At 55.7% G+C, this 26,956-nt stretch overlaps 1 protein-coding gene across 1 annotated transcript in view; it reads left to right on the forward strand.

The window, feature by feature from the left end:
• Positions 1–26,956, forward strand: part of WNK2 (WNK lysine deficient protein kinase 2) — a 191,408-nt gene that overhangs the window by 94,399 nt on the left and 70,053 nt on the right. Inside the window, exons 7-16 of the mRNA XM_011996877.1 lie at positions 1,673–1,761; positions 3,167–3,386; positions 10,958–11,249; positions 15,970–16,169; positions 19,440–19,595; positions 20,078–20,269; positions 22,065–22,676; positions 24,948–25,241; positions 25,801–25,850; positions 26,691–26,859. Coding sequence (XP_011852267.1) covers positions 1,673–1,761; positions 3,167–3,386; positions 10,958–11,249; positions 15,970–16,169; positions 19,440–19,595; positions 20,078–20,269; positions 22,065–22,676; positions 24,948–25,241; positions 25,801–25,850; positions 26,691–26,859 — 2,274 coding nt within the window. The remainder of the gene's footprint in view (positions 1–1,672; positions 1,762–3,166; positions 3,387–10,957; positions 11,250–15,969; positions 16,170–19,439; positions 19,596–20,077; positions 20,270–22,064; positions 22,677–24,947; positions 25,242–25,800; positions 25,851–26,690; positions 26,860–26,956) is intronic.

Raw genomic sequence — 26,956 nt, forward strand, 5'->3', positions numbered from 1 at the left:
CGCGTCATGGCGCTGCCTCTGCCAGCTTCCTGGCACAGGGGCCCTCATGGCCCTACTTGGGAGGCTCGGTGAAGCTCTGATCAACACCTTTCCAGAGACTGACTGCTGCATTTGAGGTGTTAACCCCAGTATCGAATTCTGCAACTTAGGTGGAGGTGTGCAGTGTGTTGTGGCTGGGGTGATGGTGGCTTTGACAGACATAGGGTGACCCAAAAGGTTCTAAATGGTAGGAGACCAGGCTCCTGGCTTCAAGCAGTGGGGAGGGGAGACCTTGGAAGGGAATTGCAGTGGTTTCACAGAATTCTCCAGTTTATTCCCTGCTCTGCTTTATCTTGCTTCATCTATGGGCATAGAGTTTCCATCAAAGTTGTGAATTTTTCAGCCGTTATGTCTTTATGTTCCCTTATCCTTTTTGGGATTCCAGTTTTGTGGATGTCATGTGCCTATGTGACCTTGGTAGCATTCCAGATTCTGAAATGAACAGAATAGAGCCTCAGTGACCATTTTTCTCTGCTGCACCACATCTTCAGGTTCACTTGTCTTTTTTCTGCAGTGTGTAATCTGCTGTCAGTCTGCTGAGGTGAAGTGTTCGATTCAGATGTACTTTTCATCTTGAGTTCTATTTGGTTCTGTTTTTTTTCTTTCTTTTTTTTTTTTTAGACGGTGTCTTGCTCTGTCGCCCAGGCTAGAGTGCAGTGGCCAGATCTCAGCTCACTGCAAGCTCCGCCTCCCGGGTTTACGCCATTCTCCGGCCTCAGCCTCCCGAGTAGCTGGGACTACAGGTGCCGCCACCTCGCCCGGCTAGTTTTTTGTATTTTTTAGTAGAGACGGGGTTTCACCGGGTTAGCCAGGATGATCTCGATCTCCTGACCTCGTGATCCACCCGTCTCGGCCTCCCAAAGTGCTGGGATTACAGGCTTGAGCCACCGCGCCCGGCCTGGTTCTGTTTTTATCTCTCATTTTTGTATGTTCATTTTCCTTTACTACTTGTGTGTATCTGTGTAGAGTTTTCACCTCCCCGTTGCAGCCCCTCTCATTTGCAGGTCTCTTTCTGTTGGCCGGCTTTTCCGCAGGCTCGTGGGCCACGTTTTCTTGCATCTCAGCATTTCTAGTAATTTTTTATTGGATGCTGTACATTGTACACATCCTGACCTGTGTGAACTCTGCAAACTGCCCTGCGTGCAGCTCCCTGTGGTTCTTTGCCCGGCCCTATGGCGTTGACTATATACATGTGGTTTTGTGTTCTGGTCCTCAGCAAAGGCTGGAGGGGACCCAGGTGCAGATACTTCGGGCTCTTTTTTTTTTTTTTTTTTGCTGTATGCTCTCTTCTTTCTGGAATTCTGCCTGTGGCCTCCTCAGCCTCCCTGAACTCAGCTCCACCCCTCAACTCATGGGGGCCACAGGGCTCTGCTGGGTTATGGTGCCTTGTTTGGGAACTGCTCTGGGCAGTGAGCTGGGGCCATGGGGGATTGTGTCCCTTTCTCCCAGAGCCCGCATTTGGCACCGCCCTGTCATCTGTTTCGCATACTTTGCCCAGTTTTCTAGTGGTTTGTGCAGGTTAGTCCAATGCCCATGTCCTGCCGTGACTGGAAGTAGGAGTTCCTCCCACCGTGGTGGAGACCTCGCCTTCCGCGGCCGGTCGGGTCAGGTAACTCTGCTCTCTCCCTGTCAGGGTATCAAGCCGGCCAGCTTTGAGAAAGTGCACGATCCCGAAATCAAGGAGATTATTGGGGAGTGTATCTGCAAAAACAAGGAGGAAAGGTGAGTTCCCTTGAAGGGCTGGGTTCTGGGGTCCGTCTCCAGCTGAACTCATTCCAGCTGGCATTGAGAACTGTGTTCTTGATGAGAAGACTTCAGGACAGACAGGTTCAGGCCAGAGTGTCTGGGGCACGTCAGCAGGGGCTGGTGGGCACATCGGTCCTGAGTGCGTGTGGGCGACGCCAGGCCAGGAGTCCAGGCCTCACGTCCTTGTCGGTCATCTGGGAACCCGCTCCTTGACTTTGGGGACAGCCCCCTCCTTGGCTTTGGGGACAGTCCTGTCCTTGGCTGGCTGCTCTTCCAGGACCCAGCCTGTAGTGTCTGAGCGCCCGGGGCTTCCCCAGCCCGTCTGCTGCTCCCTGCATGACTCCCATGCCAGCGGCTCTAGATGCGGGCCTCCCTTTGGAGCCCTGACGTGTATTTCGTGGACCTGGTTGGTTGACCCTTCTCAAAAACAGCAGGCCTGGAACCGCTCCACAAAGCCGGCTCCCCACCTCCAAGCAGGGTCTGTCCTTCCCAGCCGGTCAGGCGGAAGACTGGGGGTGCTTCCTCAGCCTTCCCTCCCCCTCACACTGGAGTACACCCACCATCTGATGTGACACCCCTCAGCAGTAAGCAGAGGTGGATTGTGGATACTCGGAACCACACAGGTGACTCTGGAGCACATACAGAGGAAGCCAGGCCCCAGAGTGCGTGCTGTGTGCTTCCATTTACAGGGTAAAGGGGGTTAGGTTGGTGGTTAGGGAGGCTTCTTTGGGTGGCCAGGCCGTGCAGAGCCCCGAAGTGGTCACAATGGCAACAGCCTATGGCTCGCCCTCCTGGATCCCGCATAGAGCCTTCGAGGCTGGGTCTGGCTGGGCCCCCGGTTCTGCAGGTCCTCTCCTGTGGCTCGCCCTCTGCCCTGCTCTCTGTCAACTGGCCAGCGTCCTGAAGGAAGCCCCCTTGAAAAGGTCACTTCTTCATGGCACTGGGCACAGGGAGCTCAGTGTGTGGGAACTCTGCCTCTGTGTCCATTTTAGACCTACCCAGGACTAACACTAAAATGTTTCAGTTATATCTTCTGGCCATCGAAAACTGGCTAGAGCATCCACAGGGGCTGTATTTGCATAATGGGAGGACTCATGTTTTTCTAAATCCTCTTTTGTGTCATTGAATCTTTTGTGAGCATGTTTTTTTGTTTTTTTATTAATAATGACGGGGAATAAAGGAAGTCTTAAAACACTATGTGTTAATAGTAAGACCAGATTCACTGAAATCTTTCCTTCACCCCTGGGAGTGCTGAGACGTGAGGCCTGGCCTCAGGCACCTGCAGGTGTGCCTGTCCTTGCCTTGGTGTGCGTGGCCACAGGAGCCTGGGCATGGAGGCCCTGGCACCCGTGCCCCCGCCTGTCAGCTGCTCTCCCTCCAGGTACGAGATCAAAGATCTGCTGAGCCACGCCTTCTTCGCAGAGGACACGGGCGTGAGGGTGGAGCTCGCGGAGGAGGACCACGGCAGGAAGTCCACCATTGCCCTGAGGCTCTGGGTGGAAGACCCCAAGAAACTGAAGGGAAAGCCCAAGGACAATGGGGCCATAGAGTTCACCTTCGACCTGGAGAAGGAGACGCCGGATGAGGTGGCCCAAGAGATGGTAAGCGGGACTCAGGTGGGGTGTGGCGGATGCAGGTGTTCGCAGCTCGTGGCTTCCAAGGATGAGAACAAAAGTGGGCTGCGGGGTCTCGCTCCGGAGGGGACTGCGAGGCCGGCGGGTGTGGCGGTGCCATCCAGGCAGGTGTGGGCAGCTGAGGTCTCACAGCCCGGTCACGTCTGCCTAGGGTCTGCACAGGGGTGGCCTAAGTGGGAATCCGCTCAAGGGCACAGCACCCCGGGGATTAGCAGCTCCGAGCCAGTGCAGTGCAGGAAGTCAGGGTGGGTGTGCAGAGAGCAACCCAGGACCTCTGACTTGTCAGAAAGGCCTCGCTTGCTTTGCCGGACTCTTGCTGACTTTGTGCCGATGTGGTGGCTTTGAGTTTGGGATCTTTGCCTTTCCTTTTGTTTGGGGCACTGTTGTATTGGGTTTCTGGGATCTGGGACTTTTCTACCTAGAAGGGCGGGTGGGGGATACCTTTCCGCCTCTTTTCTTCCTCCTTCTCCTCCCATCATCTTCAGCTCTGTGGATGAGGAGTGGTTGGGCCGGGCAGCAGAAGTGCCCCTTTGTGCTGGGGCGTCATCTGGGCCTCAGTGGAGGGGGCACTGAGCCGGCTGGAATGAGAGGCAGAAGAGACAGAGCCACAGGCACAGGCAGAAGGGAGTGGGAGTGGTCCAGACGCAGTGGTAGGAGGAGAGGCCACGCTGACAGTGCCGGGGGTCAGTGATGGAGTGGGAATTGTGTGGGATGTGGGGACAGGCACAGCAGGTGGGATGGATCTAGATTATTCTGACTTGATTCTCAGGTCTCTGCCATCTAGTAAAATCGCCACTGCCCACATGTGCTATTAAAATATAAATTAATTAAAATTTAAAATCTACTTTCTCAGTCCCACTGGCCACATTTCAAGTGCTCAGTACCAAGGGTGGTTAGTGGTTCTTGTCTTGAGCAATGCAGGACGTTTCTGGCCTGGAATGTTCTGTGGGGCGCTGCTGCCGTGGGGCACTGCTGCCCTGGGCCAGGGGCTGTTAGAAGTTCTTGGACAAGCGGGCTTTGGTCACATCCCTGCAGATAGGGCATGTTTGCTGGGCATTGGGCAGTGGACGCCAGAGAGGGACAGTGGTGGGAGCCTGGCCTGGGAGGGCCCCAGGACCAACGCTGCCTCCTGAGAACCCTCACGCAGGGCCTAGAGACAGACAGAAACGTCTTTGTTGTTGGCTACAAAACATGAACAAATGTTGACATTAAGTCAGACAACTTGATACGAAGGACAGGAATGTCTGCACCGCAACAGGTGAAAACAGAGTCACAAAGGGGAAGACCAGTGGGCACGAGAGGCTGGGAAGAAGGCGGTTCGTATTGCAGGGTAGGAAAGTTGCGTATTTTCAGTGAACACCCGAGCAGAAATAAATCCAGTGTGCTCATGGCGCAGAGCCCTCGGCTCATGTGTCCTGACCACAAAGGTGCTCGCCCTTTTTTCTGTCTTTTAAATAAGCTTTTTCCTGAATATGTGACATGTGTTGAAAATGTCCGTCAGTCACCAGTTCCAGGCTGATGATTCTTCCCAAGCTTCACTTCTCCAGGCCGGGCTGGGTCTCAGTAAGGGGAAGTGGATCATACCTGGATGGGGGTTGCACAGAAGTGGGAGGGGTGGCTGCTCTGGAAGGTTCTTGCGAAGGTCTCAGTCAGGTGCAGAAACTGAGGCTTGGCGATGTCGTGAAGGTGCGTGGGCCCTCAGAGCCAGGAACGCTGGGGTGCAGTGAGCTGCGTGTTTGTCACAGACTCTGCTCCTCCTGGCAGCTCCTTGTCCGTGGGGGTCCTGGTGTGTGGTGCATGAGGGATTCAGTGGGCCACATGGTATAGGCTACACCATGAGGTCAGTGCAGGGAGCAGCGGTCTCTCGGCTGGACTTCCTGCAACTGTGATCCCCGAGGAAGGAAGCAGGTGGAACGGGGCCACTCCTGGGGCTGAGGGCTTTGGGCTGCATGAGCTAAGGTCCTGCTGGGGTCTTGGCACGCTTCCTACTGCTCCTAGCCTCTCCACAGCTGTAGGATGGGGTGCTTCTGGTGTGGACCTGAGTGCAGGGCCTCAGCACCTGGGACTTGGATTGGAGGAGATGCCTCCTCAGGCTGCCAGTGCCTCAGCCAGGGCTCTGCCTTCCCCTGCACAGTGGCCCATGTCCTGGGCTGTGATAGCACAATGAGGATGGCTACAGCATCCCACTGTGGGGTGATGCCCAGGCTGGCTTCTCTGTGGGGCTCCTGCAAGCTGGCTGCACCATCACCCCAGATGCTGCAAAGTGGCCACCTGTGTCCCCACCCGGCCCACTCTCATCTGGGTTGTCTCTGGTCACATCCCTGACCCAGACACAGAAGCCTCTGCTATGAGCAGATCTAACGGGGTTGATGAGCTCTGTGCTTCCTGGAGGATCTTTCATGGCTCTCGATGACTGTGTGGTGCACAGAGGTACATTTTCAGATCGAATTGCTCCAAGTTTGCTGTGAATTACTTTCGGATAATTAGCAGCACATGTGTCCTGTGACTTCAGGTGCATCATTTCTCTGCTGATGTAATACAGCTGTCCCTTCACACATTCAATGCAAATAGCAAGTGCTAAGTGAGGTGCTGCACAGGCTGTGTACAGCCTGCCAGCTAAGGACTGAGATGGTGGCTGCAGGCCAAGAACATCTTTCTGGAGGCACCTGGGTGGCCGCTTGGTGGGAGGGCTGAGGTTTTGAGAGGACAGAAGGTGGCCTCGAGGGAGGATGAGGATGACCTCTGGGAGTCTCACGCACAAGTGAGGATGAGGAAGGTCCTGGGGCAGCTGTGCTGGCTCTGCCTTGCAGGGAGTTACCTCTGTCCCAGTGCTGAGGTCTGGGCCAATGGCAAGGATAGGGGAGGACATTTGGATGACCTGGTTTTGATGTGGTGACAGCTCAGGAAGGACAGGAGAATGAGGCGCTCTTGTTCCTTCCACGAATGTGTTTATGCTTGGTCAGTGCTGGGGGGACAGGGTACGAGGGACTGGGGAGCCATGTCAGGAGGCCAAGTGCTGCAGCGATGGCTGAGCGGCAGAGGGGACATCACAGCCGGCTCAGCGCTGATTCCAATATGGGTGGTGCAGCCTGGGGAGGGGCCCAGGATTCTATAGGAGCAGTGTTGCTGCCTCCAGCGGACCTCATGGCCTCCTTGCCTGTCTTGGGTTCTGTCCTAAGGTGGCAAAGCCTAGAACCTGCCCTGGGCCTTGTCTAGCTGTTCCCGAGACAGGCGAGCAGGAGGAGACTCACAAGACTCCGACTCCTCCCTGCTTTTCATTCACATGAATACTCGGCCTCCCCAGCCCCGCCCGCCTCCTGCAGGGTCGTTGAGGATGCAGCTGTCCCTTTAACCTACAGCCTCTTGCACCCGTCACCACACAAGTCCCCACCCCAGCAGTTGGCTGAACTCTGGGGCTGTGTTCCTGTGTCAGTTCACAGCAGAGGCCCCTTGGCCCCAGCATCTTCACCCTCTTCTGCATCTTTTACATTTTTTTCATGGTGAGACATGTCTCCTGTGAAATAGAGCATCCAAGAAGAAGGGACACGACCTGTGCTTGGCTAAAGCACAACAATAAACAGCACCTGCCCCACTCTGCTAAGAACAGGGAAGGCAGCACCTCAAGAGCTGCCTGACAGCAGTTGGAAGCTACATGCGCCTACCTTGGGTCTCACTCCCTGGAAACAGCTTGTGTGCCCCGGCAGGTCGACACTGGGTCTCTATGGGGCCTTTCCAGGTTCTAACCTCATATTCCTCCTTCCCACCCATTTCAGACACCAGAGTCCGTCACTGGCCTCCCTGGGGTCCTGACACCAGCCCTGCCATGGGCCCTAGACTGGAGGGGCCTTGCCATGATGCAGTGAAAACAGCTTGATGTCTGTATATCTGCTGAGGCTAGAGAGACACTAGCACCTGGCTCTGAGGCCGCTCTTGTTCCTAACATCTGAGATTAGGCTGGGTGCAGTCACTCACGCCTGTCTTCCCAGCACTTTGGGAGGCCGAGGCAGGAGGATTGCTTGAGCTTAGGAGGCCTTTGCCGTGAGCCATATGCCGCTGCATGACAGCAAGACCCTGTCTCAAACAAACAAAAGTCCCTGAGATTAGCAGGTGTTGGGTCTTAGAGATGTTCCGGAATCCAGATGAGACTTCCTTCTGGAAGGACCTGAGGGTGGGAGAGGATGCAGATGGGGCAGAGCTCTCTTTCCCCTGAAGTCACCTCTCAACGAGTTCCACTGGGCGGATGGAAGGGGCCAGATGGAGCTCCCCAGGGAGAGACAGAGGAAATAGCGGGTTCTGTGGGGCCTGGGCCAGCTTCGATCTGGAAGGGACTCTGGGAGTCGGCCCCCAAGGGGATTCCCAGCCAGCCCTCCCCTCCACCTTCATACTCTCCTGATAATGCGATGTGCCTGTGTGGCACTCACCATGGCTAAATGTTTTCCTGTTTGGGAAAAAAAATAGAAGAAATACTTTAGAGAGGAAGGCTGGGGGTGATGATGAAGACAGAGTCTCCAGGGAAAATGGGCTGCGGGCTGCGGCACCAGCAGCAGATAGTAACGGCAGCAGGAGGACGTGGCCTCGGCAGCCTCTGGTCACGTATCTGGGCCAAGGTGGGCAAGGGTGGGGCCACGCCCTGGATATGACCCTGAGGCTACATGGAGCCTCAGGAATGGCCTCACCCACGTGCTCACTAGGATCAGAGGCCTGGGCCAAACAGGTCTGGCAGGCTGTGCATACCTGCCCCTGGGTGCCAGTGACAGGGACACCTGCTTCGGCCTCCCTGTGAGACCCCCTAGGGTTGGAGCCCGTTCTCTGGGGCTCCCTAGAAAAGAGTTCGCTCTGGACTCTGAGCCAGAAGAGAACCTGGTGCCTCGTTTCTCCTCCTTCCCAGCTGGGCTGCCCTGCTGCTGAGTGGCCTTGGGGCTGGTTTGGGGCCAGTGGTGACCCTGAGTGTGGGCAGGTCCCACTGACTGAGCTGTCACTCTCTGTCCCACCTCACTGACCCCCCTCCCCCACCCCACTCATGTCTCTTCTGAGTCAGGGGAGACTGACCGCAGCTGTTTTTGTTAGGGAACGTCATTCTGTGGAAAAAAATTGTCTTTTGAAACAAAGATTTTTGAATAATCACAAACACTGAAAAATTGCAAGGACACTACAAAGAACCATTTATCTTCCACGAACCATTTGAGACTAAGTGGCTGACCTGATTCCCCTGAAGCCCTGAATACTTTCATGTCTGCTTCCTGAAACTAGGGCACGGTCTTGCATCCGGAAGTACCATCAATCCTCAGCCCCATCCTCCCATCCTCGGGCCACTCAGGTCCCCAGTTGTCCCAGTGACACCATCACGAGGTCTCTGGGCCCCTTCTGTGCCTGACTTCCATGTCCTGTCCCTAGGGACGGGCTCAGGCGTCCCTCGTGGGTGGGTCACAGTCAGGTCTTGCGTCTCCACAGGAATCTCGTGGAAGGGGCTGAGTTTGCATGTGTTTCCCAGGGGTGCACGGCTTCACCCGCCGGTTAGGCAGATGCTGGCTCTGAGCTTGGTGCAGGGCGCCTGTGGCTTCTCTAAGTGGAGCTCCTCTCACCTTTCGCTACTGTACGTGTCTCATGGAGAACGTTTGGGCACTGGAAATATCTGTTTGTCACCAAGCTTCCCGCTTATTTCTTTACCTGTCTGTGGCCTCACGGTTTTCTGTTTTACTCAATGGGTCCTGCTCCACAGATGAGCTGTCCCATTGCTGCCTAGCGAGTCACTGGAAACGCCCTGGCCCCAGCCTTGGAGGTCAGGGATCAGGTGCCTGGGCTCAGGGCCCCAGTGAGGTAGGATCGGGTGTTGGCCAGGGCTGCAGTCTCAGACCCTGCCTCAGAACTCAGTTCTCTGCCAGGAGGGCCTCTGCATAGGGTCATTTGTGACATGGCTTCCCCTAGAGCAGATGAGCCACAGGAAAGGGAGGGAAAGAGACTGGGTGAGGGAGCCACAGAGGAGAAACAGAGGGAGGGAGAGATGGAGATCAAGAGGCCACACTTACCCGCCGTCCCCCACCTGATACCAGCAGTGACACCTCGTCCCTCCTACCACCCCCCATATGGAAAATGCGTGTCAGAGTCTGTGGACATGTCCTTCAAACCGTCATTGTGTTACTGTGCATTTTGATGCTCAAAATGCCCCAGATTTGCCAGCGGGAGGCCCTCGGCACTGGCTCCCGTGCCGTTTTGCACGTCCCTGTCACTCTGAGCACGTCCTCACTGTCAAGCTCATCCTGTCCTTCTCCTGCCGAGCTGGGAGCTGCCGCTTCGTGGAGCCTCACCGCGTTCCTGTCCTGGCTGAGCTCCACGCCCTCCTTGCTGTGGGTCCTCCTGGTGAACTCAGTTCACAAGTACACATGTGTCTGTGCATTTACACCACGAAGGTGTCGTGAGTCTGCCTGTGCAGTCTGTCTGTGTTTATTCACGTCTGTTGTGCGCTTCACACCAACAGCTCCAATTCCCACCCGGCAAAAAGGTTCCTGTTGAAAATGTTTACCTCTCCACACCTGAGGAGCCTGGCGTCCACTACTCCTATATATTTTCTTGTTTGGTCACTTTTGCGGGGTCGCTGGCCTCCAGTGGTGCTGTCACCACCTCCCCTCCCCCACAGCTGTGACTCCCTCTGCGCCTGGCACTGCCCTGAAGCCAAGATGCTCTCCTGCATGGGCACCTCTGCCCTACTGCAGAGGCCTGGCTGGTCCAGCCTGACCTAGCGCCTTTAGAACTGAGGTGCTCAGGAAGGGAGGGGAAGCGCAGGTGGATTTGGAATCTTTGTTCTCCCGTATTTTCATGTGTTTGTGATCACTACAACTGCAGCCTGGCAAGAGTGGCCCCTTCCAAAGGGATCTCTTTCATCAGAAGAAAGAAGGTAGTTATTCCGCGAATATTCTCTGCGAGCTTGGTAGTTATTCCGCGAATATTCTCTGTGAGCTCATGATGTTTCCTGGAGACCTTGGGGCTCTTTTACAAATGCCCTCAAGGTTCTGCTTGGTAAATCAGTTTTAAAATTTGCCAGGCATCAGTGCATACCTTACTGGTCTAATACAAAACGCACATCCTTCCTCCATCTACAACTCGGGTGTGGCCCCGTTCCCCATCTTTGGGCAGCCCCAGACTCAGAGACATTTCAGGAAAATGCTAGCCCCAAAGCTCCTTGTCACCACTTCTGAGCATGGAGACAAGCAGGAGCTCCATCCCATCCGCCACCAGCCCGGGGGTGGCCGGGAGCTCAGGGAGCCCTGAAGTCCGGTCCAGGGGCTGCTCTGCTTCGCTTTTGGTGCGGACTGTGTGGGAGGCAAGTCAGGCCTGCGTGGTGGTGGTCTTCCTTTGCCTTGCCTGGCAAACCCCTGCCATGCCATCTCTGAGCTGGCCCCGCGGATTTTACGCTCAGTGGCAGTGGAGTGGCGAGTGTGTCCTATGTGGATGAACCAATGATGGGAAAGCACTTTAGGTAAGGGGTATGGGCCGGCGTGGGCTGATCCCCTGCGATGCTGACAACATGACTGCCTTTACAGATTGAGTCTGGATTCTTCCACGAGAGTGACGTCAAGATCGTGGCCAAGTCCATCCGTGACCGTGTGGCGTTGATCCAGTGGCGGCGGGAGAGGATCTGGCCTGCGCTGCAGCCCAAGGAACAGCAGGATGTGGGCAGCCCGGACAAGACCAGGGGTCCGCCGGTGCCCCTGCAGGTCCAGGTGACCTACCATGCACAGACTGGGCAGCCCGGGCCACCAGAGCCCGAGGAGCCAGAGGCCGACCAGCACCTCCTGCCACCTACGTTGCCGACCAGCGCCACCTCCCTGGCCTGTGAGTGCTCAGGGGTACCCCTCCCACCTAACCTGCAAAAACCAGCTATTGGGAAAGGAAAATGAAGTCCTCTGTCTTTATTGGAATGCTTTGTGAGGAAGGGGGTCAGCATAGCATCCCCTCAGAGGAGACATGGTGCAGCTCTCAGCTGTCCTCACATAGCGTGGGTGATTGCTTTAGCTGTAGGTGGTTCCCGGGAGTCCTGGCTGGGTGCCTGTGCCCCATGACAGGCTTGCCTTCTGCCAGCACCCTTGGTGCCAGGGCATGTCGTGAACTTCATAAGAGAGCAACTTTCAGGGTGGTGGGGCCAGCAGACCCAAGCACTGGGATGTGCAGGGCCTGATTCTGTGACCAGCCTGGGGCCGGTCCCCCCAGCCCACCATGCAAGGTGTGGACTCTAGGTATGGGTGAGCCCCGTTTCAGGGAAGGGACTGGGGCTTTCTCAGCATTTCCCGGTGGTCTGTAACCAGAAGGAGATTAAGGTTCACAGAAGTCCATGTTCTCAGGATAGATGGGGACAAATGGGCCCTGAGCCAGCGAGGTCTGGTACAGCCAGTTCAGTCCCACTCGCTGCTATGGATCTGTGGACTGGGGGCAGGTTCCTTAACCCGTCTGAGAATGACAGTTCTGGCCCCTTGGGGGGAATGTGAAGGCCAGGTGAGGTGGCGGCTGCGGCTGCTTGGTGGGACATCTGTCCTGGGAACAGAGTGTGCTGCTTGCTGGCTTGGCTTGTGGTGTTGCCATGGGGATCTGCCATCCCCAGTAGTCTCTCCCTTCTAAGGCAAAACCTTTAGGACCTTTTGTATATTTTCAGCAGGGTGTTACTGATGAATTGGCAGGAATCACTTTGGATCAGCCTTCATCTAAGACCATTTAGGGAGAACCTAGCATCTTCTGCACATACAGGCAGAAAAGTTCCTGCCTGTGCCTTCCACATCCCAAGAACTCAGCAGTGAGCTGAGGACTGAGGAACATGGCTTTGTTCATTCTGTGAATACACATGGGATAGAATGACAGAGCCAGGGGACCTGCCCGGGCCAATATTTCAGATCATTCATGTGCAAAGACTGAAATAGTCTGTTTAATTTATTTAATATGCACGTCCTTCATTTATCATTGAAATGGCTAGTTCTTGAAAGTAGGCTATTTAAATTCAAACAAGCAGTCATCATGTCGAGACCGTTCGCCTACTATTTATGTCACTCAAACCTGCGCAGGTTTGCTTTGGAGAATAAAATTGGTACATTATTGCTCCATTTTCTGATACATCTAAAAAATTAAAGAGCACAGACTTTTTGTAAGAAAAAATTCATGTCCGACACAGCACGACTCACTTTTAAATCATAATTGTGGGTTAAACAATTTCTAGGATGGGAGTTGAAAAGTCTCCTTTTTTCGAACTTTGAAGAGACATAGTTTGAGGATATTTCTGTATGTTTAGCTTGTGGTCAGATAGTCGAATTCAGGTTTGATCCACTGTGGGAAAATCAGATGGAGGCATTGACCGACTGATGATTGCAGTTCAGGTGTGGGTGTTCTCTCTGCAGACAGGCCCACTTCCAGACTGACTGAGAAGGATTCTGTGTGTTTTGTGCAGAGGCCATGGCCATGCTTCTCAGAAACACTTTTTTTTTTTTTTTTTTTTTGAGACGGAGTCTTGCTCTCTTGCCCAGGCTGGAGTGCAGTGGCCGAATCTCAGCTCACTGCAAGCTTTGCCTCCCGGGTTCACGCCATTCTCCTGCCTCAGCCTCCCAAGTAGCTGGGACTACAGGCGCCCAGCACTACGCCCAGCTAATTTTTTTGTATTTTTAGTAGAGACGGGGTTTCACTGTGTTAGCCAGGATGGTCTCGATCTCCTGACCTTGTGATCTGCCCGCCTCAGCCTCCCAAAGTGTTGGGATTACAGGTGTGAGCCACCACGCCCAGCTAATTTTGTATTTTTAATACAAAATTACAAATTTTTAATATAAAATTTTGCATCTTAATACAAATATAATAATACAAAACAATAATAAAACATGTAGCCTACCACACACATAGAACACACACAGGCACACATAGAACACACACAAATACATAGGCACACATACATATGCACATACATGTGGACACTCACACGTGAACACCTGCACACAGACATGCATGCCCCACATGTGTGTACACATGCATGCCCACCCTGCATGCACATGGACACTATGTATACATGTGAATACCCTCCACAAATGTGAGCACATTCACATGCACACATACATGCACACATGTCTGCACTCATACATGAATATGCACTTGCACACTCACATCCACATGTGTGCACACATGTACACCCTTATCCCCTTCTGTTTCATAATGGATAGCACCCCACATAGCCTTCTTCACCTTGCTCTCGGATGTGCCAGGTAAGAACAGGAACCCCATAATCCAAGAAGAACCTGGTCTGTGTAACAAGATTGGCACATAGACACACATTAGTGCATTAGAAGATGCAACAGTATGTCAGTTTTTACAGTTTTCCCTTGTGTTTTCTTAAACTGCCCATCAAGTGTCCTGACCAAGCGGGGGCTTCCTTGGTGACTCCATTTAAGCAGCTGATGACTGTAGTAGCACATTTGCCAATAGTTTCAAAAATGTCTTCTAAAATGTTTAATTGTGTAAGTAATGAACTCATTCACTTTTTTTTTCTTTTTTTTTTTGAGATGGAGTCTTGCTCTGTCACCCAGCCTGGAGTGCAGTGGCACAATCTCAGCTCACTGCAACCTCTGCCTCCCAGGTTCAAGTGATTCTCCTGCATCAGCCTCCCTAGTAGCTGGGACTACAGGCATGTGCCACCATGCCTGGCTAATTTTTATATTTTTAGTAGAGATGGGGTTTTGCCCTGTTGGCCAGGTTGGTCTTGAACTCCTGACCTCAAGTGATCTGGCCGCCTCAGCCTCCCAAAGTGCTGGGATTACAGGCATGAGCCACCGTGCCCGGCCCATATTCACTTTATTTTTTATTTTTTTAATTTTTAAATTTTTTTTGAGATGGAGTCTCGCTCTGTCACCCAGGCTAGAGTGCAGTGGTGGGATCTTGGCTCACTGCAACTGCCATCTCCTGGGTTCAAGCAACTCTCCTGCCTCAGCCTCCCGAGTAGCTGGGACTACAGGTATGTGCCACCATGCCCAGCTGATTTTTTTTGTATTTTTGTTAGAGGCAGGGTTTCACTATGTTAGCCAGGCTGGTCTCAAAGCCCTGACCTCATGATCCTCCTGCCTCAGCCTCCCAAAGTGCTGGGATTACAGGCGTGAGCCACTGTGCTCAGCACATATTCACTTTAAACATGTAAAATGTGGGCTGGGCATGGTGGCTCCTTTTGGGAGTCAAAGGTGGGTGGGTCACTTGATTCCAGGGGTTTGAGACCAGTCTGGCCTACATGGCGAAACCCCCTCTCTACAAAAGATAGAAAAATTAGCCAGGTGTGGTGGTGTATGCCTGTAGTTCTAACTACTTGGGAGGCTGAAGCAGGAGAATTGCTTGAGCCTGGGAGGTCAAGGCTGTAGTGAGCCGTGATCACACCACTGCAGTCCAGTCCAGATGACAGTGACACCTTGTCTCAAAAAAAAATAAAATAAAATAAAATAAAATGCTACACATATGGTTAGAATCGCTCTACTTGAGACTTGTCGGGTTCATACGTGTTCTCCCCTTCCTCCCCATCCTCCTTTCCCCTCCCCTCTCCAAGTGGAAATGACCACTTTATGACCACTCAGCTCATTAAAAATCAGAGCTGCCTTTCTGATTGGTTTTGCTCAATTAAACCTCAGCATTTCTTATGTCTTCCTAGGTTACAATAGGTTGTATCCATTCCTGGGAAAAGTTATTTTAACGCCAAACCAACAGGATTTCCCCTTTGTTTAAATTATAAATGGACACAATAGTCTGAAATGCAGCTCCTCGCGAAAATAGCGTGGCGTTTGTAAGTGGTAAATTCTAAACTTTCTGTAGCTTTTGGCTTCTGGAAGCAGTAAACCCAAAGTACCGTTTCAGACAGGTTTTCGTTTTCCCCTCGGCTGGCATGACCCCACAGGTGAAGATGGTTCCAGGCACACCGGGGTCCTGTCTGCGCCTCTGCTAGCGGGTAGGCCTGTTTGGGTTTGATGGGGGCCAGGCCAGCCTGAGCCATGTGAGGCCTCTGGGGGAGCTCAGGCCGTGGGCGCTTGGTGCCACCCCTGCCACTGCATCCACTGCACAGGGGAATGGTGGGTGCATTTCCCTCTCAAGGCCTCTCTGTGGGTGTTCGGACACCTTGGCCCCATTTTCCAGCCAAGTTAGTTCTGGTCCCGTGACCTCAGTCCCACACAGTGAAAACATCAGCTTTTTCTTACCCCGGACATTCCTTTGGCCTCCCAAGTCCCTTGTTCCCCTAAGAGCTGGAATGTGTGCTTGCCCCCCAGGCCGTGGCGGGCTGGTTGTGGGTACCTGTCTTGTGGGAGGGTTGGCACGATGTACCTGCCCTGACATCATGCTGGCCAGACATGGGCAGTGTTGGAGTGAGGCACAGTGACAGCGTCCCAAGTATAGTTCTGTAGCAGCCAATTGTATAAACAGTATGCACTGGTTATTTATGTCATCTGGAGAAACAGTCAAACCTTTATTTTGCAGAAGAAACTATGCAGATGAGCCAGTGTTCGTTCATGTGGTATTTGGAGATGTCCACTCTAAGTCCTGCTTTTGTCCTCTCCAGCGGACAGCACCTTCGACAGCGGCCAGGGCTCTACCGTGTACTCGGACTCGCAGAGCAGCCAGCAGAGCGTGGTGCTTGGCTCCCTTGCCGACGCAGCGCCACCCCCGGCCCCGTGTGTGTGCAGCCCCCCTGTGAGTGAGGGGCCCCTCCTGCCGCAGAGCCTGCCCTCGCTGGGGGCCTACCAGCAGCCCACAGCTGCGGTGAGTCAGAGCGCCACTCCCACCCCCTTCCCCCTCCCCACTATCTGTTCTGAGGGCCCTGAGGGCTCTGAATTCTATGATGGGCTGTCCAGGCTGCACTGCACTGTGGTCAACGTTAAAAGTGGCCTGTGGTCAGTGTCCAGTCACACTTCCCCTGGGGAGACATTCAAAAGCCAGGCCCAGAGGAAAGCCGCGCCCTTGCTGCCAGCTGCGGAACTGCTGGCCGAGTAGCCCTGATGTTCCTGTAAAGACCTACTAGATAGGAAAGACACTCTCTTGGAAAAGAGACCCCAGGACACCCAGAGTTTGGGAGGCTGTGATAGAGCTGAGTGGTTCCCCCTGGGGGGCGGGCACAGTGCTAATGGTGACAACCCACAGCCCCAGTCATGATACCCATTGACTTTGCCCTGGGTCTGTGACATTATCCCAGACTGTTCCACAGATCACGGAAAAGCATCATTTGTAAGAAGGAAACCTGAGATTCGATCTCACTGCCCAGCCTCCTGAGGGGCTCCTGGCACTTCTCTCCCACATACTATGTAGCGGTTAAAGTCAGAGCTATGAAAATAGGGCGGGGCTCAGGGGAACACTTTCGGGGAGCACGTGTGGCGAAGGAGTGATGGAGCCTCGGGCTGTGACGACGCGTGCGGGATGATTCCCACGGGAAGGACTAAGATGAGTGGGGTCACATTTGGCATGTATTTTTTTATTTTGATTTTTTCAAAACACTTTAGAAAGCAAAACACGGTGAAACCCCGTCTCTACTAAAAAAAAAAAAAAAAAAGAAAGCAAAACAATTGCTCTTTGCAGTCCCAAGTGCCCAGCCACGGAGGGGTTGCCCATGAGCCCCAGGCAGTAGATTGGTACCCTCAGAGGGTAGTTTGTTTATTTATTTATCTGAGACGGCGTCTTGCTTTGTTGCCCAGGCTGGAGTGCAGTGGCGCAATCTCTGCTCACTGTAACCTCCGCCTCCTGGGTTCAGGCAATTCCTCTGCCTCAGCCTCCCAAGTAGCTGGGATTACAGGCACATGCCACCACGCCCAGCTAATATTTGTATTTTTAGTAAAGACAGGGTTTCACCATATTGGCCAGGCTGGTCTCGAACTGCTGACCTCAGGTGATCCTCCCTCGTCGGCCTCCCAAAGTGCTGGGATTACAGGTGTGAGCCACTGTGTCCGGCCTCAGAGGGTGGTTTATGGGGTGGGCTGTTTCACCTCCCGTGTGAGCCAAGAAGCCCAAGCAGGGACATCACACGTGCAGCCACTGTGTACTCTGGGCCAAGCTCCTTCTTCCCTAGCGAGCAGCTCCTGCCTGGTGCTTTGGCTATGCTGGTTGTCACTCGCACACTCAGCACTGTGGCCTGTCTTCTTGATGCCGTCTGAGCGTGGGCACATGGGCTGTTCTGGCCTCCTCTGTCCTGCTGGCTGCCCTGCTGCACCCTTGCATGTGGGATCGCCCTTCCCAGGTCTGCTCAGTCAGAAGGGTGTAGAAAGGCCCTTTGGAAAAGCAGTTGAAGCTATTTGCCGAGTCTGCCTTTGCTGACTGCAGCCCCAGCACTCATTTGCAATTTGCATTTGCATTTTCTTCATTTCACAAAATGAAGTGAAATACAATTTTAAACAGCAGAGAGACCTCATTTAAGGAAAAGTGAGGCTGGATGTGGTGGCTCATGCTTGTAATCCCAGCATTTTGGGAGCCTGAGGCAGGAAGATCACTTGAGCCCAGGAGTTCCAGGCCAGCCTGGGCAAAAAACCGAGACCCTGTCTCTATAACAAATTAAAAAAAAAAAAAAAAAAGAAAAGGCTACTTGCTGCTCCAGAGTGGTGGTTCTTGGCTTTGAGGATTGGCTGAACTGGGGCTGGACTGGAATGTTCTGTCTGGCTCTCATTCCTCCTCAGCCTAGATTAGGGCTTCCTGTGCCATGTGATGCCACATGAGGCACTCCTGGCCTGGGCTCCCACTGGTTCAAGTCCCTCTCCTGTGGCCTGGGTGATGCTGCTGGTGTCAGCATCAGCCTGGAAGCCAAGATACCTGAGCAGGGACATCACAGGTACAGTCACCTTGGACCAGGGGCCCGAGTCTCAGTCTTCCTACCCAGTGACACAGAGACAACTTATTCAAAAAGGATGAGGCCTGGAAGGAGTCCCCAGGTGCACTGAGGGCTCTCCCTACCACCCCTCTGCCTTTCCTGGGATGGTTGCCATGGTGATGTGCCTGCAGCGCCCAGTGAAGCAGGAGAAGCAGCCAAGGAGGAGCAGCCGCCATGGGGCTGCCAGGCCGCCCTGGGGGCTGTTGGGAGCACGAGGCCACTTGCTCCTAGGCTGCCAGGCCCTGCCCGAGCTCCTGGGCTGTGCACAGTGCTCAGAGCTGGTAGACAGATGGTCCGGCCCAGTCAGGCCCATCCTCCACTCCCTGGCCTCAGGTGAATCCAGAAGCCCAGCTCGATCCTAGATACACTTGCTCCAACCACTCACACCACGCTGCCTTTCGTAAAGCACCCACCGCAAAAGACAAGTGAGGAGAGCAGTTTCGGGCATGTTGTCACTCATGTGATCCAGAGAACCGCACGGGAGGGAACGTTCGTGGCAGGGTGGGACAGCCACGATCCTCTGTAGCCCCGCCTGCTCCTCACATTCTCATTGTTTTGAAATAAATCCCAGACAGCAAGACACTTCCCCTGTAAATGATTCAGCCTCCGCCTCTGCACAATAAGGACTCTTAGAGAACAAAGCCCCATCCCATTATTACACCAACAAATTAACAAATTCGCAGCAATTCCTCAATGGCAGCAAATACCCATTCTGAGAGCTTAGATTTCCCATTTCTGTGGTCTGTGTTCGCTCCGCTGCCGGACTGCCCACACGCTGTTCCAGGGCCCATTTCGCTTCATATCGTCTGTGAGTTGTGTATATGTTTTCATCTGACGTAGTCACAGTCATACGGACTGTGAGCTTCCCCAGTTTAATGTCCTCGGGAGCCTTTCTCCACGGTTCTGCAAAGCCTCTGTGCTGGCCTTTGTTGTGGTTGTGTAACGTTCTGTGGGGCTGACGTGCCCGGGCGCCCCTGGGCTGGGGACTGTGCTGTTCCTGGCCCTTCACTGCTATGAATGATGCCCAGGGCCGCCTCACTGCTTCTGCTGTCATGTTCCTGGGAAGAGGGACCCTGGTGAGGACCAGGCACAGGGATGACACGAGACTACCCTGCCCCTGCCTGGGAGGGGGCCTGGTGGCCGAGAGCTGCTGCTGAGTGTGGCCCTGGTGCTCTCTGCAGCCTAGCCTGCCGGTGGGCTCCGCCCCAGCCCCCGCCTGCCCTCCGCCCCTCCAGCAGCACTTCCCGGATCCAGCCATGAGCTTCGCCCCCGTGCTGCCGCCGCCCAGCACCCCGCTGCCCACAGGTCCAGGCCAGCCAGCGCCCCCCGGCCAGCAGGTGAGTGTGGCACCTCCTGTGGCCACTGTCGCTCCAGGCAGGCAGTCAGCTCTGCTGGCCCCTGGGCCCAGGTCTGTGAGCGCCTCCCTCAGACCCTTTGCTCACATCCTCTGTGGTTCCCCCAGGTATTTGGTGTGGCCGAGGGATGGGGGTAACTCTCGTATGTGCATGTGTATATGTGTGTGTGTACGTGTGTGTGTGCATTTGCGTGCGTGCATAGTGTTTGCAGCACCCTGCACATGGAAGGCTCTGCTCCCTCAGAACATCTCTGCAAGATCTGCTGTGTCGTGGCTCCAGGCTGACTGGAGTTATCTGAATGTGTGTATGTGTGACTGTGCAAGTGTGTGTGCAGGTATGTGTGAATGTGAGTGTGTCCGTGTACATGTGAGGTTGAAGGTTGATATCCTGTCATGTGTAACCAGTGGGGTGTGCTTGTCTGGGCAGATTGGTGGTCTAAGAGGAGCTACCTTCTCTTCTTCCAGCCTCCTCCGCTGGCCCAGCCGACACCCCTGCCGCAGGTCCTGGCCCCACAGCCCGTGGGCCCCCTCCAGCCAGTGCCCCCCCACCTGCCATCGTACCTGGCTCCAGCCTCCCAGGTGGGGGCCCCTGCTCAGCTGAAGCCCCTCCAGATGCCACAGGCGCCCCTGCAGCCGCTTGCTCAAGTCCCTCCGCAGGTACTTCTAGGTTGATGGCTGCCATCAGTGGTGGCGCACGCTTTGCCAGGCTCTGGCTGGTGCACCAGGACACCCACAGAGGGGGTTGTCTGTGCAGGTGACCTGTGACCTCGGGCCGGGCTGGCCAGAGAGTTGGGGCTGGGCTGGGGAGTCCGGGCCGGGCAGCGTGGGCTTTGTGCACAGTCATATGCACCAGGAACGCTCCAGGGACCCACACAACCAGCCACGTATCCCTTGGTGGGTGGCTTGGCTGCTGTCTCCTGCCCTCCAGCCTCACCTTCTCTCCCAACCTGGCAGGCTGCTTTTGGTCCTTCCAGGCCATGACACCTTCTGGGCTGTGAGTGTCGGATGGGGTCCTTCAGGGAGGGTGGGCAGCCCAGCACCCCATCACCCGGCACCCTCCCAGCGACATGCCCATCTGCCCTCAGCGTACCCATGTGCCCAGGCTCATCCAGGATAGGAAAAGGCTTGTTAGTCCAAGGTTGTGGACAGCAGTCTTGAGGTGGTTGCTGGGCTGGCACAGAAAGCAGGTGAGTTTGCCTCAGAGGAGCGTTCTTCCTGTGGAGCTCCCCCAGGGCCGTGCGGCATGTGGCTCCTTGGAGTTCCAGAGCCAGCCTGTGGCATTGCTGACTGCAGGGAAGCCCAGCCAGCAAGGCTTGACTCACACAGCAGAAGTGACTTCTGCTGTCTCTCTCTGGGGACACTGTCCATCACTCGAGGGACCCGACTGCATGTAACTGGTGCAGAATGATTCCAGGGCCAGGGCACCATTGCCCAGGTAAATGGCATGGAGGATTCTAGGTGTTCCCGAGGCCTTCGGTGACCCAGACTAGAAGTGTGCTTCACTCTGAAGATGGGGCAAGCGCGTGTTCCTGTGATTCACGAGCCCCACCTGGAAGATTCTTTTGTATTGTCTCACCCTGCTCAGGCCCAGATGTCACCCTAGGCCGTTAGGCAGCTTCAGAGTCTAGTGAAATCATTATCTTGCTCGTTCAGACAGACAGGAGTTCATGTGCATTTTTGCTGCTGCTTGATTGCATGGAGGTGTAGGCCGTGACACACACCAGCATGCACAAGAAGGCTGTCAAAGATGGAAATGCTAAGTCCGCGTCGCTGGGTGTCAGCCACCCCCAGGAGGCACAGGCATTGCTGAGAAGATATAGGCGAGGTTTCGGGAGTCCCTGCTGTGGGGAATGCTGGACAGGATAGGGGTGTCCCCTGAGCCAGCTAAGGGGGCTCAAAGATTTGCTTTCTCTGAGAACCCTCTGAGAAGTTAGGTTTCAACTTGAATTTGTGCATGTTGCAGGGATCAGGCTAAGGTGATTTCAGATGCTCAGGGCCAGTCTGGTGGCCCTGACAGTCCCAGCCCTTCCAAATGAAAACTCTCCAGGGCTCTGAAGTCACTCCTCTATGACTCGTGGTCACTGCTCCTGCTGCTCACACTATGTGAGCTGCCCCTGACTCCCTCAGAGCCCCCAGCAGGGCTGTCGTGAGTGTGGACACAGGGAGATCTCCCTGCGCTGGACCAGGGGTGATCTAGCAGGTCATTCCCAGCCTGCCAACTTTCCTTTTCTATTTGAAGAGCTTTACATAGTTGGGATTTCTGCTTCTATTGGGTTTATCTTTGGGTTCCCTTCAACAGCAGCTACACAAAGGTGTCTCGGAGGGAAAGGGTCATGCTCTCTTCATCCCATGTCCCCTCGTCCCCAGTGACTGTGGCTGTCCTTGCATGCAAGTGCTGTGGTCAGGGACCCTGGTTGGGGCCCACACTGACACACTTCTGTGTCTCTTTCAGATGCCCCCGATTCCTGTTGTGCCCCCCATCACGCCCCTGGCGGGAATCGACGGCCTCCCTCCGGCCCTCCCAGACCTGCCGACTGCGACCGTGCCTCCCGTGCCACCGCCTCAGTATTTCTCTCCAGCCGTGATCTTGCCGAGCCTCGCTGCCCCACTCCCCGCTGCGTCCCCAGCCTTGCCTCTGCAGGCTGTGAAGCTGCCCCACCCCCCTGGGACACCCCTGGCCGTGCCCTGCAGGACCATTGTGCCAAATGCACCGGCCACCATCCCCCTGCTGGCCGTAGCCCCACCGGGCGTGGCCGCCCTGTCCATTCATTCTGCCGTGGCCCAGCTCCCAGCCCAACCTGTATACCCAGTGGCCTTCCCACAGATGGCACCCACCGATGTCCCTCCTTCCCCCCACCACACGGTGCAGAATATGAGGGCCACCCCTCCCCAGCCGGCACTGCCCCCGCAACCTACGCTACCCCCGCAACCCACGCTGCCCCCACAACCCACGCTGCCCCCACAACCTGTGCTGCCCCCGCAGCCGGCACTGCCTGTGCGCCCTGAGCCCCTCCAGCCCCACCTTCCTGAACAAGCTGCTCCAGCTGCTGCACCGGGGAGCCAGGTAATCACTTGCTGGCCAGGGGCTCACCCTCCCAGCGTCTGGGGACCCTCAGGACCCAGAGATGCAAAGGACTCCTGGCTGCTCTGTCCTCCCGCTCCCTTCGCTGGGCCTGTGCTACCCCTGAGCACCTTGACTGAGGGGCAGCTGGGGGCCAGGCAAGGAGGCAGCTCTGCCCGGGGTGGCCCCTCTCAGGAAGAGATGTGTGTGAGGTTGAGGGAGGTGGGGGCTGGCGCCAGCGCGGGGCATCTGCGTCTCCTCCGTGTTCTGAATGCTCAGGAGGTGCAGGAGGCCGTGCCTGATAGGTTCTGTGTCCCTCCCTCCCCACGGCTCTATGGCCCCTGCTCTTGTGGTATCTTTGTGCCTGCCCTCACCCAGGCCCGGTCTGGCAGCCTTGGTGTGGCTGGCATTGGGGCACAGGGCGTCTGTCTGAGGTCTGCCCTTCAAAGAGCACCTTGTCAGGATGAGGCAGGGTGACAACCCCATCTTAGGGAGGGTGAGGAAGCGAGGCCAATAGCGGGGTGGGGGCTGGGGGCAGATGGCACTGCTGGCTGCAAGGGTGGTCATGGTGGGACCTGGGGCCATGTCCTGGTGTCAGGTCAGGTGGATACCTCATGGCAGCATGCTGGCTGGCTGTGAAGGGGTGCTCTGGAACACAGGATATGCACCCCACTGGTGGGAGGCCTTCCCACGGGGATCTGCACCCCTACCCAGTCCACTCACGTTTTGGGACTTGCAGACTATTCTGTTCAAACTTGAGTGAGGAGAGAGAGGCTGGCATGGGAGCCTTCCCACCTGGGCATTCTTGCACCTGGGCCTCTTTACCTGGGTCCCATCCTTCCTGGCATTTTCCCACCTGGGCCACCTCACCTGACCTCCTCCTACCTGGCCTTACCCCAGCTCTGAGCCCTGTCAGTCCTGTAACTGTGGCACAGCCCTGCCTTTCGAGCCTCAGCCTCCGCAGGAAAGTGGCTGGCGTGGCCCTAATGTGAAGGGGTCTGGGGTGAAGCGTCCCTGGTGCCAGGTGCCCCCCAGGTGTTAGTGCTGAATCCAGTCTGGAGTGAGCTGCCCCGCTGTGAGCCGTCCCTCCTGGCCATCACTTCTTGCTGTCTTATCTCCAGAGGGCTTTGTGTGTAGAGAAGGAAGGGGAAGGGGTGGTACATATTGGATAGCAAGGTGGCGTTTGATTAGACAGTGAGTGGGAGGAATCGCGTGCGTCCTGTGGCCCACCTGAGTAAGCACTGTTGGTCCCAGCAGGTTTCAGCGGCAGCTCAGAGCCTGCTGGTTCACAGTCAGGTCTGTTTCTCAGAAAGCCGAGGGCCACAGCAGGGAGCAGGAGGGGGGCCTTGCTGTCTGGGCCTTCCTACCTGAAGAGCCTTTCTGGCCACAGTTAGTGGCTACAGAGGGGTGCCCTGTGACATGTGAGGGTCACTGCCAGACTCAGTGGCTGTCCCTGCTGTTTGGCTGGGGAAGGGTCCAGAAGTCTGTTGATGAGCTGGGCCGGCCACCCCGTGGGGTCCCCTGAATGCAGCAGCTGGGGTGTCTGTCTGTCCAGGAGGGAAGTGGCCACCGGCCAGGCTGGGGCTTGGTATTTCTGACCCGGCCACTGGCTGCCAACAGAGGTTCTCAGGGCCAGCAGGCCCAGTGAATGTGGCTGTTCCTTCCAGCCCTGAGAGGTGAGAAGTTCCTCTACATTTTCAGCCTTCCCACCTCCAGAATGGGGGAAGACGACAGAGGGTACTTGCACTTTCCAGTCCATGGTTCCTCTTTCCCCACTTGTCTTACCTTTTACTGCCGAAGAGCTTTTAGAGGGAGATGAGAACAGTGAGAGAGCCAAGCCGAAGCCGCCGTCGCCCTCCAGAAGGCGGCAGGTGTCGGTGCGCACTCTGAGGCCCTATGCGCGCTCTGACCAGGGGGCCAGATGGGGCAGGCTGCCGCGGGACCCAAGGGGTGGGGGGGCCTGGCTTTGATGCTTTGTGTGTCCTCTTCTCTGACCCTTCAGCCAAGCTTGGCAGGTTCATAGAGCCCGGTTCCTGACCTTTCCACACAAATAGACTCTTCCACAGAAAGGGCTGTGAGAATGCCTATGTTTGTTTGCTTCTGCTCACTCCATACGGCAAATGTGCTCTGAGACAGGGACTCCCCTTGGGGAGGGTGTGGACCGGAGAGGGGCATTCCCATCTTGGTCTTGGTGTTCCCAGATACACCTGGGAATGACTCCCTCAGTGAAGGCAGCACCGGCCCTGACTTGCATCTTGTCCCCTGTGTCCCCAGATTCTGCTTGGCCACCCAGCTCCCTATGCTGTGGATGTCACCGCTCAGGTCCCCACCGTGCCTGTGCCACCGGCTGCGGTCCTCTCCCCGCCTCTGCCGGAAGTGCTGCTGCCCACCGCCCCTGAGCTCCTGCCTCAGTTCCCCAGTTCCCTGGCCACGGTGTCCGTCTCTGCGCAGAGTGTGCCCACCCAGACCGCCACGCTTCTGCCACCAGCAAACCCGCCACTGCCTGGCGGGCCTGGGATTGCCAGCCCCTGCCCAGCTGTCCAGCTGACGGTGGAACCAGCCCAAGAGGTGTGTGCCCCTCCCCCCAGCTTGTCCCATGACTGGGCAGTTGCGGCCACCGGGGGTCCGCACAGTGACCTGGGGTCTTAGTCCTAGAGGTTGGGGTTGCTCGGCTCTGGGACAGTCACCCAGGTTCTGTTCTCACCTCTCCCTAGATTTCATACTTTCTGTAAGCCACATCAAGACGGAGGCTGTGATTTTTATAGATACAGGTTTAGAGGATGCTTTCCCTGGGACAGGATGCCAGAGACTGTGAAAAGCTTTCATAGCACCAATGTGTCCTTTTTGAGGGTTGATCAAAGTGGGTTAACATTTTTGGAAAGGAAGTGGCTCCCAGCTTTTATTAATCCACTTGGGTCCAAGCGTTTCAACAAGATAAAAACCTCCATGCCTGCTCCCATTGTGATGCCCCCCGGGTCGTACCCACCTGGCTGCAGAAGAGACAGGAGAAGGCAGGGGAGCAGGCTGGGCCGAGGCGGTGGGGAGGGAGAGCTGACTGCGCGACTGTGCCCACAGGGAGGCAGGAGCCCGCGTGACCCGTTCTCTTTTCTCTGGGTTTTTATTTCAGGAGCAGGCCTCACAGGACAAGCCGCCCGGCCTCCCGCAGAGCTGTGAGAGGTACTGTGGCCCAGCCTTGACCTCGCAGGACGGGGGTGGGGGCGCAGGCCCATACAGCCACTCAGCCTGGCTGCTGCCGCTGCTTCACCTGGAACCCACTGCAGTTCGCCCTGATGCCATTAGGGGTTTTTCAAACTTGACATGGTGGAGCCTCAGGGGCCTTCTCTCTGGGTCTTGCTGGCTGTTGGAGTTTGGTAGCCAGAGGCCCCTGGCTGGACTCTGGGTCTCTGCTCTGGTTTGCAGTGCTGAGAATGTTCCAGAACGGAGAGGCTATGGGCGGAGTTGGTAGTGCCCAGAGGCTAGGAGGGGGCTGGGAGGGTGGCTCCCTACGTACAGGGCTGAATCCAGCCCAGATCCTGGGTCTCCTGGCCTCCTGGGCTGTGGACAGAGGTGTTTCAGAAAATGAACTGTATCCTTTTTTGAACCGTGACCATTTGTTCCACCCTTCTGGGGTTCTGGGCACTGCCTGTGCTTGGCATTTTGCAAACTGCAAAATGGATTGGCCTCACAACAGTGGTGGATGTGTTTCTGTTGCTGTGGCACAGATGGGGAAACTGAGGCACGGGGCAGATTCACAGGTCAGGAGACCGAGAGAACCAAGGTCACGCAGTTAGTAGAAAGCCCGTGCTTCCCTCTGCCCGTGTCACTTGGGTGCAGCAGGGAGCTGGGTGAGGGCCCAGAAGCAGGCTTGGTATATTCGCACAGGACAGGGGCTGCCTCTGTAGGTCACGAATTTGGGCCCTGGAGACTCCAGACTGTTCCGAAGAAGTTGACTTTCCCCACCATTGCCAACGTGCTGGTTGTCCTTTGGTGCCATTAATGTTCTTGGGTTTTGCTCAGCTACGGAGGTTCTGATGTCACTTCTGGAAAAGAGCTGAGTGACAGCTGCGAAGGCGCCTTTGGAGGGGGCAGGCTGGAGGGCAGGGCAGCCCGGAAACACCACCGCAGGTCCACGCGCGCACGCTCCCGGCAGGAGAGGGCCAGCCGACCCCGGCTTACCATCTTGAACGTGCGTCCCTGGTGCCAGGTGCCCCCCAGGTGTTAGTGCTGAATCCAGTCTGGAGTGAGCTGCCCCGCTGTGAGCCGTCCCTCCTGGCCATCACTTC

This window comes from Mandrillus leucophaeus, unplaced genomic scaffold (assembly GCF_000951045.1).
Source record: "Mandrillus leucophaeus isolate KB7577 unplaced genomic scaffold, Mleu.le_1.0 Scaffold527, whole genome shotgun sequence".
NCBI classification, from domain to species: Eukaryota; Metazoa; Chordata; class Mammalia; order Primates; family Cercopithecidae; genus Mandrillus; species Mandrillus leucophaeus.